Source organism: Serinus canaria, chromosome 8 (assembly GCF_022539315.1).
Source record: "Serinus canaria isolate serCan28SL12 chromosome 8, serCan2020, whole genome shotgun sequence".
Taxonomy (NCBI): domain Eukaryota; kingdom Metazoa; phylum Chordata; class Aves; order Passeriformes; family Fringillidae; genus Serinus; species Serinus canaria.
In genome coordinates, this window is record NC_066322.1 from 21117929 (window position 1) to 21139688 (window position 21760).

Sequence of the window (21760 nt, forward strand, 5' to 3'; positions counted from 1 at the left end):
TTTTGAAATATTGGAAGGAGGATTATGTGAGTGCAGAAAGCCACATGCAACAGTTCTTAGGAAGAAGGAGAAAAGTGGCTCCTGTTCATTGTGTCTGTCCATACACATAGGTATGAATGTCTGAGATTAAAATCTCAAAATGGAACAGTATTTCTGTTTTCAAGGTGTGATGTCTGATGGCGAGGGTTTGGTGGGGGAGTGTTTATTCTTAATAAAACCAGCAGCATTGCAAAAAAGGACTGGATTCTCCCAGTCTTGCTCAATAGGTAGCATAGTGTCCCTATACAAAATACCTCTGGACTTCAAAGCACTTTCTATAGGGCAGAGCAGACTGAGGTTTAATTTGAATTGCAGGCTCTAGCCCCAGAGAATGGAGCTGTTCTAACTCATATTTATTGCACCAATTTACTATGATAGCAATTGAAACAGTAAGGCTGTGTTAACTAGCTGAAATTAAACCTGTTAAAAAAAATCAAAGCAAATACTAAGCAATTTTTCAAAACTAAGGGGAGCTTGTTAGAATGATCAATGTCATTTTTCTCATAGTTACACCACCATTGTTAGAAAAAGGTTAAGTTCCACTTTGGCTGGGAAAAAGAAGAAAAGAAGATACATTCTTGATAGGTACCATGTACCAGTTTATAAAGCTCCAACTTCTGATCTGTAAACTCTTTTACAGAGAAAGGAGAGCAAGAAATTCCAATGAACTCCTGTTAACACTAATTAGAGTTGCCAGCATGCAGCAGAATCAAAGGCAAAACATGTGGAGCTCCCACTGAAGTCAAGAGGAGAAGGGTATGACTTAAAGGAGAGGCATGCAAATTAAAAATAAATGTGGTTCAACTTTACCAAATGAGCTACTCATGTAAATACACACTTTGAGGTCTTACCCTTCCTACTGGGAACACTCTCCCTGCAAGTTCATTCCTAGTCAGGAGACAGCATTGCCCTTGACCACACTTGCCAAATGAGAACCTATCTTGTAAATGATGGGTCCAAGCCATGGAAAATGTAAAGCAATTGTCGTGTTTTTCTTTCTAGTTAAAGTTGTTACTACTGTTGCTGTTGTTAATATTCTTGTTGTTTATTCACTGTTCTATAAGCAAGAACCATTATTTTCCAAGTCCTGCCATCAGAAAGGCAGTGCAACTTCTTACAGCAATTTCGGATTTCTCAAAGACTTGAAATTTTAGGTAAAATCTTAGCAATGTGGCAAATATTCCAAATGGTGTTAGGACAACCCACATCTTGGCCTCAGATGCAGAAAGTTGCCTGTTCTTGTTTTTCATGAGTATGATATGTACTAACCCAAACAATACTCAGTAGAATTTGTTGGTGAGCAGCTGGCTTTCTATGTCCTGCTCTTCTCTGCATGTGTAGATTAAAGGTACCTCAGTGACTGTGGAGTTGTCAAAAAAAGAATCAAACTATTTTATGCTATAGTGACCTGGGCATGAGCTACACATTAGTTTTGGCTTCCACTTGCACACCAGATTGTTTGCACCACCACCTAATTTAGTCTCGTGTCTCCTAGCAGCCAGTCTAATACATCCCTGCCATCTCCCACAATTCTAAGGCAGTTATTGCCCTAAAACCACTGCACAGACAAACAGGAGCAGAAACAGAAACTTTGGGCAATTGGCACCTGTTATTCTTTCTACATGTTTTAGCTGCTACATGAAGGAAAGTTAATACTTAGAATTAAATAACTTCATAGTTTTATTGTGATTTTTACTGAGCTCTAGAAATAGAAATATGATGACTGCTGGCCTTTATGATCCACATACCATGAAACTTTTTCTCAAATATTTCCACCTTTTCCAGAAACGGTGCACAAAGATTTTGAGGGCTTGTCACTGAAACCACTGACTGATTGAAGCAAAAGGTCAGTGAGCCCAAAGCCACAAATAATTGCAGTTACTGCTGCCTATGTAGTGGCTATGGCACTAGCACAATCCCCAAGAAACAGAAAGGAAAAGAAGATAAAGTAGATAACAAATATGGAATTTAGAAGTAATGTGGCAAATGAAACTTAAATGCTTGATATAAGCAGCTTTACAGAAGAAAACAGAAATCTGGCAAATGCTATGAGTGAAAATGGAAATACAGTATTCAAGATCTTGCACTTCTTACTTGGACAAAATTCTCATTGGTTACAGTAAAGTTTTTTCCGATATGCAGTACAAGACTGGGTCCATAAGCACAACCTGACTTACACTAAAAAATTCTATATACAAGGCTGACTTGTTCAGCTCTCTATTTAGGAGAGTGAGCAGTTATAGGTACAAATTTATTTCCTTGCACAGTGAATTCTGGCCATAGCCAGAGGTGAGGAAGGTTCCCATCACTGTTAGTCTTTTCTGCCCTTACCTTGAAGAGGAATGAAGCAGATGAGCATGTGACCAGACAGCCCTGTCTCTGCCTCCCCTAAAATGCTGGATCACCCCTCAGATTATTCAGTTGCCTAAGAGATGCAGAAAGCTGCTTCTTGAGTGGTGAGGGATTATGACTCAGCACCACCAGTGTGCTCATTACTCAGGACAAACTGGGAGACTGCAGTAAGCATTCCCCAATAAATACCAAAAGGTATCCAGATGAAACAAAGAGCCTGTGTTGACTGTAACACCAGAATAAAGATACAATTCTTCCTCACATTCAGTGTCACTTAGTCAGAGTGATGTTTCCTGTGCTCAGCACACACACCAGTAAAAGAATTTCCTTGGCATCAAGACAACATGGAAATGTCCTTTTAAAATCAGTTAATACCAATAGAACTCATGAGCTAGCTGGAACCATTTCCTATGCTATGGAAAGAACACTCAAATAAGGTTAACCAAGACATTTCACCCTCCCAGCCTCCCCCCTCCCCATCTATTTCTGGATGTCTTCTTTTGTTCACCCTTTGCTAATTATAGTGGCCTTGCTTAGGTGATATTTATAGTCTTAAAAGAGTTGCCTGCCTTTTAGAACACTTTATTCATGTATATTTCCTGTGTTTATTGTTGTCTTAACTAATTTTTTAAAATTAATTTTACTTGATCCAAGATTTTATTTAGCAACAAAAATCAAAGTAACTTTTCTTTCAACAAATGCAAGAGCTGTATTTAGATGTAAAAAGCATTTTTCTATTTCTGAATTTCCGAACACAGTTTTTAGTTTCTTTCCCTCTCCAAGTGATGAGTTTGACAGAAAACTCCAGAATCAGACAAAATGAAATTTTTTTTTCACTGCAGTATGGTTACTTGGTATTTTATTTTACTAATTTATCCTTTTTTGTCTGTAACGGTTGCTTTAATGAGTGGGGTGTTTCTAGGACACAGTGTTAACTATTTTTTTTTTCCAGACTAACCTGATGTTTTCCTAACCACCTATAATTGGAATTGCACAGGTTACAGAAGTGGAAAAAAGACACTGAGAACATCTACAGAAAATTACATTTTCACTTTCCCACCTCCACCATATCTCATCACTTTCTTAGTTTTTCTTCATTCCTTCTTAAATCTGCCCTTTTGTTTCTTCTGCGGTTGCACTGAAAATGTGCCTGTAGTGATGCCAGTAGCTACAACTTTCAGTCCCTATTCGAGACAGCAAATAAAGAACATTTTAGGGAAAAATTTGATGAGTGCCTTTCAACTTTCTTGACAGAAGCTGGAAATGTTAGAGCAAGACTAACTGGTGTTTCACTTTTCAGCAGAAGGGCGTTCCCCGTCCCTGGATGCGGCCGCGCAGTCCGGCGCGGGCAGCTGAGGTAAGGGAGAGCACCTGGCGCCCGCGGCTCCGGCCGCCGCCCGAGTCCTGTCCCCGCCTCACACAGGAGCCCTGGCTGGGCTGGCCAAGGGCAGGTGCCCGCCGCAGCCGCTCCAGGGGGGACGCAGGGAAGTGAGCGGCCCCTTCTCAGGGGGAGCTGCCGGAGCCCCTCAGCCCCTCGAGGCTGGAGCCTGGGGCTGGGCACGGACCCCGCCACACGCCCGGCCCTGCCTGCGCTTCAGCGGCGCTGGAGAGCAGAGCTGCGGGCGGCACCTCGAGCCCTTCACGCGCTCCAGAGGCAGCCTCAGAGGAGCAGAGCCGTGGCTCGAATTAGCCGCTTTTTTCGGCTTTTCTCCCGTGTTATTTGCTGATGTTTGCGCTGGGCACAGCCCTTCCCTCACTGCCAACCCCAACAACGCTCATGGCCCCACCTGGGCCCCACCCACGGCACCATCCAAGCTCCAGCCAAGGCCCTGGGCTCCCTCACTGCGCGTACGTGTCCTTGTCTGGTCCCTTCCAATCCTGCCATGTCCTAGGGGCTCCCAAGGCTCTCCGTGAGGGAGGTGGGGTGGGATGGTCCTGTGGGGGGATGGCGGCCTCTGCCCCTCAGTGAGGCTGAGGCCATGGTGCTGCCGTGCCCGGTGGTTTCTGTGGTACGTGGAGAGCATATGTTTCAAATCCATTTTGTAATGGGCTGAGATGGTGTGTTGTGATTTAGGTGAGGTTAGCTCTGAATAAAACTGTGCTGGAATGGAAAATACTTAAATCCTTTAGTATGTTCCTGTGTTTATACAGCTGACTAAGGTGTCCAACCTGTTCTGAGTGATCCTGTGATTTGCAGCACAGTTTGAAAGCTCTCAGCTTTAGACTTCTCTCCAATGAGTCTGATGGCTGAGTGCTGTGGAGAACATATTTGTGGTGCTACTAGAGGCAGTACCAACAACATTTATAGTGAGGAACCACACAGTTTCTCACTCTCCTAGGTATGTTTTGTTCAGATGTTGTACTTCTACAAGGCTTTCATATGGCTATGTAGAAGAGCATCCATTTATATGATGCAGCTTCAGCAGGGCTTAGTAGGAAGTCTTTAAGTGACTTCAGTATGGCTGGGATTTCATCCTTACTGCAGATGATCCTAAAGGCTACAGGTTGACAGAAGAACATCCTTAAATCTGACCAGCTTTGATAAATTTATAAAGGCAAAGTTCCACTGTAACTGGGAGCCATCTCACAGATCAGAAATATGATACAGATATTGTATACAAGTGCTGGTTCTGAATGATACAGATGCCATACAAAAATTCTGGATCAGAATGGAACAAGTTGTCTTCCTGCTTTAAGATCTACAGCCTGGTTACATAAAATATTGTAATTTGCAGATGAAAAGACAGCTCTTTTAGGGATTTGTTTTTTGAGCATAAACTTGCAAAAAGTGGAGATCTTTGCAAGTGAAGCTCTGTCATTCTGACAATAAAAATGTGACCTTACTAGGTGAAATCAGGCGATATATCTGATTTTTCCAAGAGATTGGAATTGTTTAATTTTCAATGTGTAAAGCTCTCCATCATTTGGCAAAATGATCAGGCCTTCACAGCAGAAAGTAACAGGTAAGAACTATCTGAAAATACGACAGTCTGTCAACATGGCTGAGCATTCCCTGTTCCGTTTCTTAGTACAGGAGTTATTGTTGGAGTTAACTTTAACATCCCTTTGGACTACTCAGCATGCAAGATCTAAAGAGCACTGGTTTTTCATCTCGCCCTACAGCAATGTGATATGCATTTGCTAACACACCCAAGTAATCTTTCTGTGTCACTGCTGGCAATTGTCAAACTTAAATTGGAAGCTTACATTTGAAGGAAAACAATTAAACTGTAATACTAAACTTCTGTTCTGTGTAACCAATACCTCAAACTCAGATTAACTCCGTGTCTGCTTCAGGATTTGTAGCAGGAGTGGCTGTAGCTTTGTAATTCGTTGTGCCCATATGTCAGGCTATTACATCTCTGCTTAGGGGCTGGCAGCTTTTTGAATGGTTACTTGCTCAAATTTTCTCTGTAAGTAACAAAATTTTTTTACTGCACCATGGCTGTTCACAGTAACTGCTGGTGAAGTGCTGGGGGCAGGTGCACTCAGTTGCAGAAGTGGCAGTGCTTCCAAAAACACCTACATGGAAACCTACATGGTTCTTAGTCACAGCATGATGCTTAACTGGCTATTAGATAGAAAATTACTGAATCCAGAGAGACTAAACTCAGTCTCCTGCTATCAGGGGTGATAACATCCTACACCAGAGTAAAACTAAAAGTACCAGTTCTGACATGGAAGGGCATAAGAGAATGTCATCTTTCCCTTTATGCCTAAAAAATGTGCCAGCACTGACCAAACTGTTTGGAAAGGCTACAAAATCACATGCCCTCATGCTGAAATACAATGTTTAATTTGCCTTTTTCCAGAGAAGAGCCAGATCATCACGAAGTTTATTCTAACAGTGTGTTCCTCTACATTTTTAAGTGTTTGAGGAATATTTTTCTTAGATCCAGATACACTGAAGCCAGACTAAAAATCAGCAGTTACACATGACAACATGTGTAACTAATCTGATTACTGGAATCAAGTGTATTCCTGCACCTCAGTTTCTGGCAGCTTCCGTAACTGAAAGAACACTGCAGAAATTTTATTTCATCAGCTATGTAAGTTGCATTTCCTGTCCTGATAAACACACACTACAAAGTCCAAAAGCACTTCAAGTTATCAAATTGCACTTGATTACCTAGGTCTTAATAATATATCAACCCTTCATCCTGAAAATTTTTAAGGTATTTCAGTGCTGATCTTTTTCTCAAAAAAACAAAACCCCAACAGAACCCAAAACTATTTTTTGCTATTCTGTGCTAATTCCATTTAATTATTGGATTTCTGTTGTATAATTCCTTACTTTCTATGCATTCCTTGATACTCAACTACATATGGACTAAAATTTGCAATTAAAGCTGGTATATAAGAATTACATTATTACATCTATCTACATTGATTTCACAGATAAAATTAAGAGCCTCCAGGAGTCCTGTTAATCCTATTCACATTAAGTTTGCACTTACAGAAATAAGTTGAAACTCTGATAATATAGTTTCACTTCTGGGGAATATGTTACACAAACGTAGGCCTTTGTTAGTTTATGAGCTGCCAAAATATCTGTGGGGCCATGTACAGTGCAAGTTGTATAGACAGGGTCCTTAGGAGATATGTGGATAAACCACTGTTTGTTTGAAGGCTACAGCTAATGTAAGCATGAGCAAATTTACACTTACAGCAAGAAATCTGGCTTGGGACTGACACAGTCTGGCATCTGTGAATGGTCTAAATTTGCAAGCTCAGCGAATAATTGTAGGATGAGCTTCTTTACCATGAAGTGCACTGGTTCTTCCTGCAATCATTCACTACAAGGTTTGTGCTCACATGGTACTTTGACCTATGACATCCTCACTAAAATAGCCAAATAAGGAAAGGTAGGTTTTTTTGTGAGTCACCATTCTTTTAGTGCCTTTTGTAACCATTAACATTCAGTTGATTTTTTTCTGATCTTCAGCCAGAAGAAAGTATCCTGAGGATTGTTTTTCAATACAGGTCCTGTGTTTCTCCTGCCCCAGGCAGAGACTGCTTTCTTTTATGGGTTCAGTAATAGTTAGCTCTGGAAGCAGTCTTTGAATTTTCCCTGATGTGGGCTGATGAGGAAAGACCAGTCCAGAGAAGCTGTCTGCATCATTCCTTGGGGCCAGGCAGCCTTTGGACTCTAGAAACTCTTGCAATATTTTCCTTTTAGCTTTGTACAAAGACCTTTCACCTGACTAAGACAGCTGGTGACAAATCTAGCATCCCCGAGGCATTCCTAAGTTTTCTTAGCTGAGGAAAAGATGGATATATTTTACTTTTATTATTACTGAGCTTTCAACAACTCCAGAATAGCAAAAAAGACCTTCTTTTGCTATAAATATTACTATTACTATTACTATTACTGTTACTATTACTATTACTATTACCCTGTGTGTCTTGGGATGTAACCTCTGTATTATTTAATCTGTAAATAAAGAACCAAACAGAAATATATCTCATTATGAATAAAAAAGTAATAAGTAACATCAACCCCCAGAATTTATGGCTTAATTATTCCTTACAAAGTATTCTGACTTCAGAAGACTTGTAGGGAGGTTTGAGATTTTAGCGGTTGTTAAATTCAAGTTTACTGGATTGCAATTGGCTGCTTTGGATCTTACTCTGACATAATTATTAATCCTGACTAGTTGGCTTCTTTAATTTTTCCACCAGTTTCTGCTATCCTACATGAAGATGAGAGGATCTGCTCCTCAGCAAGTGTGAAATTTACCCTTAACTTACACACTCAAATCCATACACAGGTGATATTCCAATGCAGTGCATACTGTGGGTAGTTCTATGCAATCCATATTTTTCCCTTTTACATCCTCAAATTGTAACATATTCTAAAAGAGGTGACAAAAATTTGTAGATTAACAAGTGAGAAGATTGTGATAAGCTTAAACTAGTGAAAGCTTCAAAAAATCAATTTTAAAATGGATTTTTTTTTCATTTGAGATTTGTTAAAAAAAAACCCAAACAAATCTGCAGTAAAAAGGAAAGAAATAAGGGAAACTTAAAAGCTGTAGCTCAGTGGTGGGTTTTTGTTATTATCTCTAGGGTAATTGTGGCCTAAACCACTGACGGACTGGGACAGCATTTTTTATCATATCCTCCTCCTGAATTCTGCTAAATACAAATCTCTACATTTAGCAGAAAGTAAAATGATTGCTCCTTTATATTATATGAAGAGACGAGGGTGTAAGACAAAATTTATAATGAAAAGATACAGTAAATAATTGTAGACATGCTCCTAATAAATAACAGCCAGTTGTGAGAGGCATCACTCATCATGACAAAGCCAAGATGAATTGCCTATAAACCACATTTACAATTTTGTACTGTTTAATTATTTGAGTAATTTAATTTTTTTAGTCCCAGAAATCTGCTAATGCACCTGTCTTATCTGAAAGACATCTCAATATTCCATTGTTTAGACAGGTAGGAATAAGAGTAAAATATCTTTTTGAGCAAATGCATGCTTCTCAGCTGTGAATAGATAGGGAACAAAGTTAGCTGTTCTGAAAATCTAAATGCATCTGTATCTCAATTGCCTCCCCTTCCTTCTGCATTTAAAATATGTCATAGTCTTAGGTGGCTTTTGTTTTTACCCTCTCCCGCAGGTATTCTTGTCCTGTGGGGCAATCTGAAATACCTGCTTTTGCTACCTTGATCAGAAGAACCTAAAATCGTGGATGGATAGAAGAGAACTACATTCAAGAAAGGTTTGGAAATGTTTTGTTTAATATTGTTCTTTTCCTCTTAAGTGAAAAGAGAGTGTTGTTACCCAGTGCTGCTAAAAAAGTAGGGTCCGATCTAAACATACTTTTGAAACTGGAAACTTAAAGTTCTTAGCATTGTGTATAGCTTGGTCCTGAAATTTTGGATGGGGATGGATTTCTTAATGAGTTGTTATTGTTCTGGAATGCTGTTCTATTTTGTTGATCTTGTCCAGCTAAAAAAGAATAATCTGGATATGCCAGAAGGTATGAAACTGTCTGGCCTCAAAGCTTCCAAGAAACAAAGGGTACAAACACTAAGGTGAAAGCAATGCCTTCTACAAATGTGTGAAAATCAGTTCATAAGTCAAAGTCTCTATGTAGAAAATTTTAGAATATGTGTATTTCCAGAAGCTTGTGTGTACATGGTAATGTATAATACATCCAGAACCAGGTGAAGTTGGTCAGCATTTTCATAAACAAATGTCTGTATCTTTTGTGTCCATACTATAAACATAGGTTGGTTGAAGAACATAATCCAGGCTGAAATTAGAGGTGAAGGCCATATTTAAAACTGTTCCCAGTATAGCATGTTGAGTTATTATAAAATTTGTCACTTTAATAATAAATGAAATTTTAGGGCAGATTGTAACTTAAAAGTTTCTACACTGAAAGGTACATACAAGACAGTCACTTTTAACTCTAGGGTACCTTACTCTAGACTAAAATACTCCCCAGTGTATGGATAGAAAGATCTGCTCTCCGATATTTGCCACATAGTCTATTGGAAATATAACATGTTCTCAGTTTCAATTTTTAAATTATTTAAAATTAGTAGCATGGCTTATAGCTGACTACAAAATTGTATACAACTGAGATGTATATGATTTGTTTGTATGAGCAAACATGTGAGAGTCTTTTACTGTCTTTAATGAAAATTTGGTTTTCCTCTCTAAGTAAACTTCCTCTCTTCTTTCTCTTTAAATTGACTGAGCTTTCAGTCATTCCTGCAATCATTCTCACAAAAAAAAAAAAAAAAAAAGGAAAGAAGCTGAAGTTGCATATGCAGCACATACAGCTTGCTTTTCTTCTAATCTTGCTTTATGTCATGTGTCCATGTCCTTATGGTCATGACACACATGCTGTTGTGGCAAGCTCTCCGAGTGCAGCTTTTCAATGGATCTCCCTTTCATGCTCTTAATAGATTCAATTCTCAGAGAATTCCTACAGTAATTGTTATATTTGGAAGCTGAGTCTTTGTTATATTTGGAAGCTGAGTCTCTTAGTTTGAAAGTAGTCAGAAATTATGGTCAGTCACCAAACTTTACAGATTTTAGTAGCAAATACTCTCCGTAGCAGACACAGTATTTAGCAAAGTAACAGGGAAACTCAGATCTGAGTTTAGTTAACCATCTTGAGGGTTTTTTGAGACTGAAGAGTATTCTTTCCAGAGCTGATTTTTGCATCAAGACAGTGGTTAAAAACTGTAGTTCATATCTATTATCTCATCTCAAATTTCTGGCTTGAAATTTCAGACTTGAAATTTCAGACCTGCTCATAACAGACCACAAAGCTGCTTTAACAAGAAGTCTTTAAAACATACATGGGTGAATTTCTGTATGCCAGAAAGCTGTGCATGAGGATTTCCTGGGTGCTCCAGCAAATATAAGAGCATTGTAGTAGCTTTGACAAAAGGAATCCCCCATGTATCAGTGGTGATGAAAACCCGAAGGGGTCCTTGAGGTATCTGCTTCCTCGTTGCTTTCTGTTCTGTGTATATCCTGCTTAGGTTTCAGCCTGCATGGTTAATAAAACACATGGGAATGCATAAACCAATATCCCATTGAGAAACTGAATATTCCAAATATGGACTTATAAAAAGTGTGAATGGAGGTGGACAGAAATGGCATTCCCCCAAATGTTAAATAAGGTAATGAAATAATTACATAAATGAATGTGGAATTGTGGAACAGGTGTGCTTACAACCCTGAGTACAAGCCAGACAGTGAGCGATGCTGACAGGGAAGGAGTAAGGTTAGGTGAGGCCCTATGGATGTTAACAATAGTTGTGATTAATACTGAAGTACAGAAAAGCTGAACTGAATACTGAATCTCTGCTACAGCTAATTACAGGCTCAGGTGGAAGTCCACGGCAAGTTTCCCCTTCTAATAGCCTGCCTACTTCAAGCCAAATAAATAAAGAATGAGATGCTTGAGGGGGAGAAAACAAAACTCATGCTTTCCTGCTTGAAGTACAAGATTGTAAGAAATAGTCTTTTTTCCTTGACTGAATGATAATATAACGTAAAATTATTACCTACCTTAAGTTCTCTAAAGAAGATGCTACTCCTTGCCCACTCAACAATGGAGAAGAGGGTTTGGTCAGCCATTTTGCACATAAGCCCAAATGTGTTGAGCTTCTCATGTTTGCTTCTGTTGGCTTGCTCTTGTTGCAGGTATGCCATGATTTTAGCTTGGACTTGTGGCTCATCAGGCTCACATTTCAGGAGTTCCAATATCAGGTGTGGGATACTTGCTGGTGAGCTTGTTTGATAACTATCCATGTATGAGTAGCCCATTATTGACTCTGGTGAGCTAGTATAAGGGTCCGGGTACTCGGACTTGATAGCACGGCTTGGAAAATGGCCATAGGTTTGGTAGCCTTGCAAACTGCCGTGGGGTGGCATTGTCATGCTGATCGGAGAGGTCACAAAGGGACTCCTGTCATAGTCTGTAGGAGGCAAGGCAGTATGGTTCAGAGGTAGGCCTTTAGAAGCTGAATGGATGTTCTGGATTGCAGAAGATATTGTCAGGTCAGTTGGCATTGCTTGGATCACCTGAGTCATGGCTTCCAGTTTCAGTCCATTTGCTCGGATAAGAGCTTTCTTCTGCTGCTTCAATGCCCTGTCTCTCTTGTACATTGGTCCAAACTTGTTTCGACCGCCACGCATTCGGTCAGCTCGCACAGCTGTCAGGGCAAAGGAGGAAGTAATTCATCAGTAACACTTGGAATTAACATTTGTAATCAAACAGATATTAGGAAGGAGCAGAAATGTAAAAAATTATCTCTTCTTTTTTGTTTTTTTTTCTTTCCAAATTCAGTGTTGCACTTCTATTCCTAAGGAAAAGGATTTATTTTCACTTAATAAATGTCACTTTTTTCTAGTGATTTAAATGTGGCATGCATATATTACTAACAAAGAAGGACTTCTCTGTACATTGATTAGGACACAGGGACAAACACAATGGATGGCTACAGGAATTTCACACCTGCTATAGGATCATGTGGAAATCTCAATGTACATTTGGGTTTATAGCAAGCTACTATGTCATTAAGAAACAAGGGCTGAAGTCCAGAATTTGTCTGAGACGTATCCAGCAGACCACATTGTCTCATTATAATCATTCCATTACTGCCTTCCACCGCAGCAAAACATCTGAAATGTAAATTGTGAAATGTTCAGTAGTCACAAAGAGGAATACATTTCTCTTGGCAAAAAGGAAGCATTTCCTTTTGATGATTCTGTCCAGGTTGGTGTAAAACTTTGAGGTTTCTAGCTGAGCTCTATGGAAATGTTTAGCTGCAGTTGGAATGTGCAGAGAGAAAGCTGTGCTGCCTTCTACGTGGAAGACAGAAGTGAAACAGAAACTATTGACACTGTTCTGGCTTATAATATCTCTGGAATTAGAAATAATTAAAACAAATCCTAGTTAACAGCTGCCTTGGGAGTCATACTGGTGGTCTCTGTCACCACAGTGTCTGTCACCATGGGATATATGTGATGGACTAGTGAGGAGCTTTCACCAAGCCCACCTTGCCCAACGGCAATTAGATTGAAAGAGGAACCTTTGACAGCCTGGTGACATGTTGAGACTGCTGAGATTGCTGGAGGTTAAGTTCTTGAGCTTTTTATCTTAGGGATTAGTAGGACATTAAAAATTTATTGTGGATGCTAGATATGCATAATACTGTACCTTATCATGTAAGGACTTTACTGTTTAATGATTTTTTTGGTCCCTGGTAATTTATGAACTCGACTTTTAAGGCTATATATATCACTATCAGGGAAATACACATATAAATGTCACAAGTATTTACAATTAAGAAAACACATGTTCTTCCAATTCTCTAAACAAGGGAAAAGAAGTTATATGGATGTGTAGATAAGAAAGCTAAAGAACATTTTCTGCAGTACCTTTAAAACTACAGGTGTTTTGCTTGAATTTGTAGGAAAAAGGAGCTGCCAATATTACTTCTGAATGTTGACTTCTAACAAAATGCCTTAAATTAATTTTATCACTAGTAAATGTAATGAATTTTTAATCTGTATACACAATATCCTCACAGGTACTCTGCAATTAAAAACTGTGAGCCAAATTGGATTAGCAAGTGCTTTTATATACATCCCACTTAAATTTAAGGTGAACTTCGTGTAATGACAGAAGACAAAGTTTAGTCTTGTATCATTGTCAGCAAGTGAGAGGAGTTAAAAGTAGGAGTAGACAAAAGTATTTTATCCTTCTTAATACCAACGATGACAAAAGGATTCCACACGTCCTGTAATTGTACTATTTGAATTTGGAAGCACATGCAATGATTCAGGATGTTTAGTGCAGTGTGTCAGTGCTAGCTCAGTCTTGTGGGCAAATACAACACTATTGAATCAATCAAACTGCAGGAGGCTTATTTTTCTGTTTATCTTCAGTTATACCATCAGCTCCCCTTTGCCAGAGCCTGGTGACTGCCTCTTGTATTTTCTGGTTCCCTTCATGGCTTGCAGTTTTCCTCCTTGGCCTGATTTTTTTCTGGTTAAGCATCTTAGGTGAATGTAATTTCATACAGTTGTAAGAGTAAGGAATTTAAGAGATTGTCCTTGGTCAAGGAAAAATGTCATCTACTGTGAAACCTGAATTTTAATATTTTATATATCAAAATTAGAATGAACCATGCATGATTCACAAATTCAAATTGATGATATTTTTACGTTTGGTTATCTCAAAGGGTATGGTACACTTTTCATTTTTCTCTGTAGATGAGAAAGTGAAAAGAAGTAAAAAAGTGTACTTCAAAATGCCTTATCCTCTTTCAATCACAATAGCCTCGCAGGTGTAGCATCACAAAAATATAGGACACAACTTTAGAGATTATTTGGTTGCTTAATCTCAAAGGCAAGTCAGTGTGAGAAAAACCCTTATTTTATCTGTTTCTTTGTGTTTTGCCTTGTTGTCAGAAGAACATATGTAAAAAAAGCAAAACAACCCAACCCTAGATAAAATACAAATAAAATCAGATCACTGTCCATACCAAATTAATAATTTTTTTTCTAATCTGGACAGTTGTTTTATATTTAATCTAAATTAAGTCTTTTTTAAAAGCTGCAAAACTATCCAATCTACACCCAGGAGTTCACAAAATTGAAAAGCCTGAAAAATCAAACTATATACTTAAATGACAAAATGGATTATGGTTTTGACTGCTTCCTAAATGGTAGTGATCTACCATTTACTTACTAGATTTTTTTAATAAAGTAGCAATTTCACTGACCATACAAAATAAGCTTTTATTAACATTTCAAAGCCATAACTAGCCATGCATTAACATCTGATCCTATAATTTTATAGTATAGTTGAAGATATCAACAAGACTATAGCTCTTACCTTCCAGTTTCATTCCAACACTTAGACATTTTTGAAATCGACAGTAAGGACATCTTTTTCGCTGTGTTTTGTCAATCTGGCAATTCTGATTTTCTATACATGTGTACCTTTTGTTATTCTGGACTGTTCGCTTAAAGAATCCCTGTATGATAGACACAAAAATTAGCCTGTTTTGCTTGAACGTGTGTTTCATTCAGCATTTTATGGAAATCATTGTAAGATAATTTTCAGATGCCATTCAAGCACTTACAAAGTTACTTAGTTTATTTTAAATTAGCCAACTGAGCCCAAGAGATAGCCACCAGATTCCAGAGGACGTTTTCTTGTGTTAGTGCTATGTTTTATAGACTTAATGTCAAAGCTTGGTGAGACTTTAAGGAGGCTGTAGCCTTCTGTGCTTCTAACACCAGTGGCAGAAATAGTGACACTGACCTCTTTCTTTTGTATTCTTCAATCATTGCAGAATTATTAGTCTTCCTTTTCAAGTAGTTTTACATGAAATAAGTAGTTGCAAAGATAAGAGTAGTACAGAGTACCTCTGGCTATTTTATATCCCAGTGGGACATGCTGGAGGCATAGTAAGTGCTTGTCATTCACTTCTCATTGATTATTTTTTTAGTGAAAGTATAGTGGGCTTAGTTAATTTTTCCATGCAACTAAGTTGCATTGTTCTGGCAAAGGAGCTTCTCTTACAGTGCACTGCTTAAATAACTGTAAAAACCCTTGAAAAATTTTTACATGAAAAATCTGACATAAATTCACAATTATTTAAACCTTATAGCACAATAGACCAATACAGGTATATTCATTTTTCTATGTGTTAATTGGTTGCTTGACTTTGTGTGTCAAAGTGACAGAGTTTGCATGAAAAAAGTGCATGGTCATTATAATCACAGAGGTAGACATTGCAATATTGAAGAATGAAAATAAACATCTTAAGAAAGCTCCATTAGATTTTGCAAAGCTGATCTGCATGAAGGATAATCTTCCTAGTTTATCTTCCAGAAAAAGAAGAATAAATCAACTAAAACCAGTATTTAGCATAGTTAGCAATGAAATTTGTTCTAGAACTATATCACAACAGCAAAATACTAAAAAACAGTGACAAAACTTTAATGCAAAACAGTCCAAGTTATTTGCATTTGTGCAGATGTCTCTCTCAAAGAGACTTCTACATCCTAAAGCTTTTTGGTGGTTAATTATTTTATGTGAATATATTAAGAAACATATTAAAAATAACCCAAATTAGTATACATCTGGTTTATTTATTATCCTTATTATCCTTTTTCTTTTTTTTCTGCTTGTATTTGAAACATTTTTGCTGTACTGGTGTTTTTATGGACTGATTAGTACAGAACCTTGCAGCTTTCACAGGTGAGAAGTCCATAATGGTACCCAGACACTTTGTCTCCACAGACTGGACACAGCTCTTCAAGGTCTTCATCGTAAGAGTAATTCACCATTTTAAACTGAGACACTGGGGGAAAGGAGAAATAGCATATTCAAACTCAAATATTCTGCAACTTTCTCATCTAGAGACAAAGCTTACTTAAACAAGCACACCACTGAAAATAAAGAGAAAAAAGTTTTATTTAAAAAACCAAATTGCATAGAGACATTCAACTTCCCATCATCAGCAATCTACATGGTACTTAGCAAGTGTAATAAAATGCATCAGCTTCTAAGTTTTACATTCTAAGTATTTATACTTATAGAGTGCCTTTAGTCTAGTCCCTATTTTATGGAATCACAAACTGAAAGAATTCATCTATATACGAAAATGATCAGGGGCAAGCTTTAAAAAAGCAGAACGAAAAGATTGTCACTTGTATACTGAAAGTAATTATATTCCGTTAAAGTTTTCTTTCAACATCAGCCCGCAAATTTTTAGCTAGACTAAAGCTCACAGACCCAGCACTTTTACACCGTGTGCAATCCAGGTTAGTTACTCGCAAAACCCGGTTAAAACGACGTCCTCCGCGCCTCCCAAGCCCGTCGTCTTGGGATGACCGCCACCCCTGCGGGCCAGGGCAAGCGTTGCGTGCCGGCACCCCCGGCTGTCGCAGCCAGCAGGTCCGCGATCCGGGGGAGACGCTTTTTAGCTGTTCACGTATCGGCAAAGAGACACGACCCGGGACCGCCGTGCTCGGGGGATGCGCTCAGGGTCTGCCCGGCCGGCGCACCCGGTGTCCCCCGCTACCGGGGGCCGGCGTGAAACCTGCACGCCGGCGCCGCCTGAAGTTTCTGCCGCTCGGGGAGAAGCCGGCGGTCAGGAGGGAATGGGGGACTAAAATAAGCGGAATGAATGCCCGGAGCGTGTTCACTCGATCCGGGCTACCCTCACAAGGAGCCCAGTCAGCCGCTCCAGTTACTTATAAGAAGAAACCTTGCTGCTCAATGCAGGGCCGGTTTCCTTTCCCTGCCGCTAAACCTCCGACCTTTTCGGCAAGCACTATGGCAGCAGAGGACTCCTCATCACGGCGAGAGGCGCTGGGTATCGCCGCTGGACTGCTTAGGATGTCGCCTCTTTGTCTTTAATTCTGCGGCTGCCACAGTTCGGGGGCAGCGGGGCGGTCGGACTCGGCCCGAAGCCCCCAGCCCGGCCGCCCGGCTTGCCAAGGCAAGAGCTGCACCCGGTGCTCAAGGGAGCTCCCGGACAGAGCGGGAGCATTATTGTGCCGTCACACTGCCGGCAAAACGTTTCCTGAGCCACCTCGGCACGGCCGGGGATCGCCTCCTGTCAGCGGCGTGGGGCGGACACGGGGCGGCCGGAGGCGGAGGAGGAGGTGGGCCCGGCCCTCCTCTCTGCTCCCGCGGTCGCGGCTCCAGGGTCTGGGACAAGGTCGCCCTCCCCGTAGGAAAGAGTGGGAAAGCAGGGGTTTTCCGAGCGCCGCGCCCTTGCACGGAGCATCCTCCACAGGAGAGAAAAGGGGCAGTCGGGTCGCTCTCAGCACTTCTGAAAACCCCGGCCCACCCTGCCTCTACTTCCCAGCAAGCTCCCAAGAGGAGAGGGGACAGTTTCTAAAGAGCAGCCGGGACGGGAGTTTCTGCCCCGGGAGAGTCGCGCGGGGCGGGGCGGCCATATCGGGCTGCCGGCTGCAAGGCATGGAGCCGACCCTCGGCGGGGTCTGCGCCGCCTCCCTCCGCGCTCCGCTCCGGCTCCGAGTACGGCACCGGGAACAGCCCGGTCCCGCCACCCGTCATAGACATTTCCAACGCCATCCCAGCTCGGGCATCCCTCTGCCTTCCTCGGTACCCCGCAAATTCGCCACGGAGCTCTCCTGCGAAGTTTCGCGACACCGCCGCTACCACCTGCACGGTACCTGTGGGCGTCGCACCCGCGGGACAGAGCCCTCGGGTCCCGTTTCGGGACGGTGTGTGACACACGGGGTGCTCGCCAGAACTTCCACGCGTACCTCCACCTGCCATAAACTTCGAGGCAGTTTTGCGCGGGACGGGAATTAGACCGAGATCCCCTGGATCTGCAGCGGGGCCAGGCAGCGTCCGACGGGACGTCTGCACTCTAGGTAGGCTCCCGCCGGCAAGATGCTTGGCAGTTTCTCGGCCCCGTTTACACCTTTTGAGCAGGGCTTTGTCGTCGCCTCGGCCCTGGCATCCCGGCCCCTGGTACCCGCTCGAGCCACCCTGAAAGCTGGCGCGGGAAGGCAGGGGCTCGGCGGGGTGCGGAGCGGGCGGTGACGGGGCAGCTCGCAAGCAACAGCCGCAAACTTTTTTGGCAGGATGAAGGGGCGCTTTGCCGAGGGAAACCCGACCGTGCGCGGAGGGGGAGCGTCCTGCGTCTCCCCCCTTACCTTGCATGTTTTCCGGCATCTGCCCCTGTTCCCCATTCGACCGGGCGAGTCCCAGGGCCTCCGTTTCCACTTTGGGTAGCATGACAAGGCGGCTGCGGGCCGGGCTGGGGGCTCCGTGTCCGTCCGCGACACCAGCACCTGGACACGGCAGCACAGATTTAGCTGGAGCAAGGGGCGCTCGGCGGCTGCTGCCTCTTCCCCCTCTTCCTGTTTTTCCCTCCCTCTGCTCCACGCCAGCCCTTGCCCAGTCGCAGCGGGAGTACCGAGCGGTCCCGGCCGCCGGGAGGAGCCGCCGGGTGCCCGCGGCTAGGAGAGCCGCGGAGTGGTAGTCGAGCTGCAGGCGGCGGGGGCGGAGGAGAGAGAAGGAGGAGGAGGAAGACCGGGGGTGCTGGGGAGGAAGGAGGAACCCCGGGAGCCCGCAGCAGCTCCGCCCGGGGCTCAGCACGGCGGCAGCCCGGCGCCCCGATCCATGCGGAGCAGCACAGTGCACAGGAGCACTCTGCCGCCGCTGGTGCTGCTGGCCAGGGTTCCCACCCCCGTCCCCCTCCTCCCTTCCTCCCTCCCTCCTCCTCCTCCTTCCCCTCCCCCTCCTCCTCCCCCTTTTCCCCCCGGTACAAGTGCGGAGGTGCCGAGTCGGGACCTCTAGCCCCGGGCCCGCGGGGAGGCGCTCCGGGAGCCCGGGGGCTGTGGGGAGCGAGGACTCCGGCGGAGGGGGGCCCCGACACCGCCGCTGCAGCCAATAAGGCAGAGGCGGGATGAGCAACACCCCCAGCGCACACACACGCACAGAGCACACACAGTGGCCCAGTGCAGTCACCCCTGCCCGGTTCTTAAACGGGGCTGCGGTGTGAGGGTCTGGGCTGTTGCCTCCCCTCCCAGCCCTAGCGGAGCCCGACGGGCCACCAGCCTCGCCAAGCCGGGGTACGCCTGCACTGCCTTCAGCGGCCGTGCCTCTTTGCCAGTGGGCAGCCACGCTCAATGTCTCTTGGGGCCGGTGCATCCCGGCCAGCGCCGGCTGCGGATACCCCGGCCCTCGCCTTCCCTCTGGGCGGGCTGGGGTGGACAGCGGAAACCGCTGCCCTTGCGGACACGTTGCCCTGGCGTCTGAAACAAGCAAGCGGGAACCGCGTTGGAGCTCTCTGTACTTATTCAGGCTTTTTGGGTCTCCCTTCCCTAAGCGTCTTGCGAAATCGGTCAGTGCCAGTCTCTTCCCTTGCACAGAAGCCAAAGCCCTGGCAGAGCCATCGCTTGAGCCCCCCTTCCCCGGCTCACAGTGCAGCAAGCGGCACTATTTTCCAAATTGTCCTACAGAACTCGTTTCTCGCAAGTGTGTGCCTCAGCGGCGAGAGCCGAGCGGTCCCGCGGCGCGGCGTTGCGGGGGCTCCCAGGGCAACTGGGTGCCGACCGCCCGGCGAGCCGGGCCGGAGGTCTGCCTGCCCTCGTTGGCCTTTCCGCCCCGCTCTCCGGGAGGGCCCGGGGGTTTCCTCGCCGTTCCTACTGCGCCGCATAGGTTTGACGGTGTGGGATGAGCGATATTTGCGCCTTGGAAAGCATCCGAGCCCTTCGTCCGAGCGCTCGGTTGTCCGTTCTCCTCTGACTCTAATCTGTATAAAGTGTTGGAGGAGCTGAAAATGTTTGGCGGTGAAAACTGCTTCCGATGGAAAGTGAGGCGCGGAAGTGTCTCCATCTCGGAGTATGGCATTTCCCATCGGCTGAGAGAGCGGTTGTGAAAACTGGCGGTTGTTGTAACTTATTCAGTAGTGCTGGTGATCGCAGGGTGAACCCGCGCTGGGACAAGCGCTCCACATGCAGAGAGCGGACTCGGCTGTGCTCTTAACTTTTTCAACCAGTAGCTGGGACACCTTTGCTAACTCAACGCAGATTCCTAGCCAACCCAACACCAGCACCACCGGAGCAGAAGATATCTTTTTCCCTTCTCTGTACAGCGGTTGATATTTGGGGGATGGATCCAACGCTCAGAGAGGCCCGGACCTCTCTGTCTCCTTCCACTCTCACCTTTCTCTATTCATCTTCGGGCGGGAGCGCGAGTGGGCGAACAATACCAACACATTATTTCTCAAGTTATACTTTCACAATTAAACAGGTCATCTGCGAATAAGCAATATGGCGAGATGCGGGACCGAGCAGTTCGATGGCTAAGACGGGTTGGCTGAAAACCATCTAGAGAGAATGACCCCGTCTCTAGGCAGAAGTAGCTCGTGTTGAGACCCTGTCTCGGCCCTCGGGAAGTTATTCTCAGGTGCTTTAGTTACAAACATTCCCTCTGTCAGGTGCCACCGTGTAGCATCGCGTTGCGCTGATCCCGGGCGGCTCAACACTGGTGGCGACAGCAGCACAGCGCCCATTCCGCTCCCTCCCTCGGGCGCCCACCTGCGGGTCGGGGGCCTCCGCTTCGCGGCGGGGCCGCGGCCCTCCGGCCTTCCGGGCCTGCGGCCGGGCCGCCTGGGCCCGACGGGCGGCCAGAGCGCTCCGGAGGCGGCTCGCAGAGGAGCGGCACCTCCTCGCAGCCCTTCCCCGCAGGAGAAGAGTCCTCAGGGCACAGCTCCAAGCGCATTTACAGCAGACCATCAGGACACCTGCGGACGTGGGTCCTGCAGCACGCAGGGCTCCATCGGGGACAACCGGTCCCCTCTCTCTCGCTCGCCGCCGGATGGGTCACGCCGCTTGGCGATTCCCCGACGGGGCGCTCCGTGCTGCCACTCTCGTTACTGCTGCTCCGGGAAGGCAGCCGCGTTTTGGGGAAAAGCCGGGAAAGGAAACGCCGCATCCGGACAGGGCTGGCGAAACCAGCCCGAGTGCTGCCGGGGTCAGGCGGGCTGCGGCTCCCGCGGGCACCGCGGCTAAGTGCCCCAGCGGGCGGGTGGCCCGCGCAGGGCCGGCTCTCCCCGGACAGCACTCCCCCGTGGGCACGGCCCTAGCACCGGTCCCCGGGCTCTTCCCTCCTACTCGGGGGCTTAGTGTCATTCTGCCAGGGAGTTGTTTGGAGGGAGTTCCAACTGTACATGGCAAAGTGACTCTGCGAGCTGTTGCTGTGGATGAAAATACTTTGGAGTAGTTATTACACATCCACATTCTCCGAAGTAACAGTTTAGGGCAGTACATATTATAAATGATACCTGGTCCCTTGTGGCTACATTTAATTTAACATGG

The 21760-nt window shown here is 44.3% G+C and overlaps 1 protein-coding gene across 5 annotated transcripts in view; it reads right to left on the minus strand.

The window, feature by feature from the left end:
* NR5A2 (nuclear receptor subfamily 5 group A member 2) overlaps positions 1 to 21760 on the minus strand; it is an 86813-nt gene that overhangs the window by 57574 nt on the left and 7479 nt on the right. Inside the window, exons 1-5 of one of the 5 annotated variants that reach the window (XM_050977292.1) lie at positions 19230 to 19304; positions 18590 to 18727; positions 16136 to 16254; positions 14778 to 14919; positions 11441 to 12087 (exon numbers count right to left, since the gene is read on the minus strand). In XM_050977292.1, coding sequence (XP_050833249.1) covers positions 11441 to 12087; positions 14778 to 14919; positions 16136 to 16254; positions 18590 to 18671 — 990 coding nt within the window. In that variant the 5' untranslated portion in view covers positions 18672 to 18727; positions 19230 to 19304. Of the gene's footprint in view, positions 1 to 11440; positions 12088 to 14777; positions 14920 to 16135; positions 16255 to 18589; positions 19192 to 19229; positions 19305 to 21760 lie in introns of those variants that run through there. The other 4 variants (XM_050977289.1, XM_009088467.4, XM_050977291.1 and 1 more) reach the window with 4 other exon arrangements.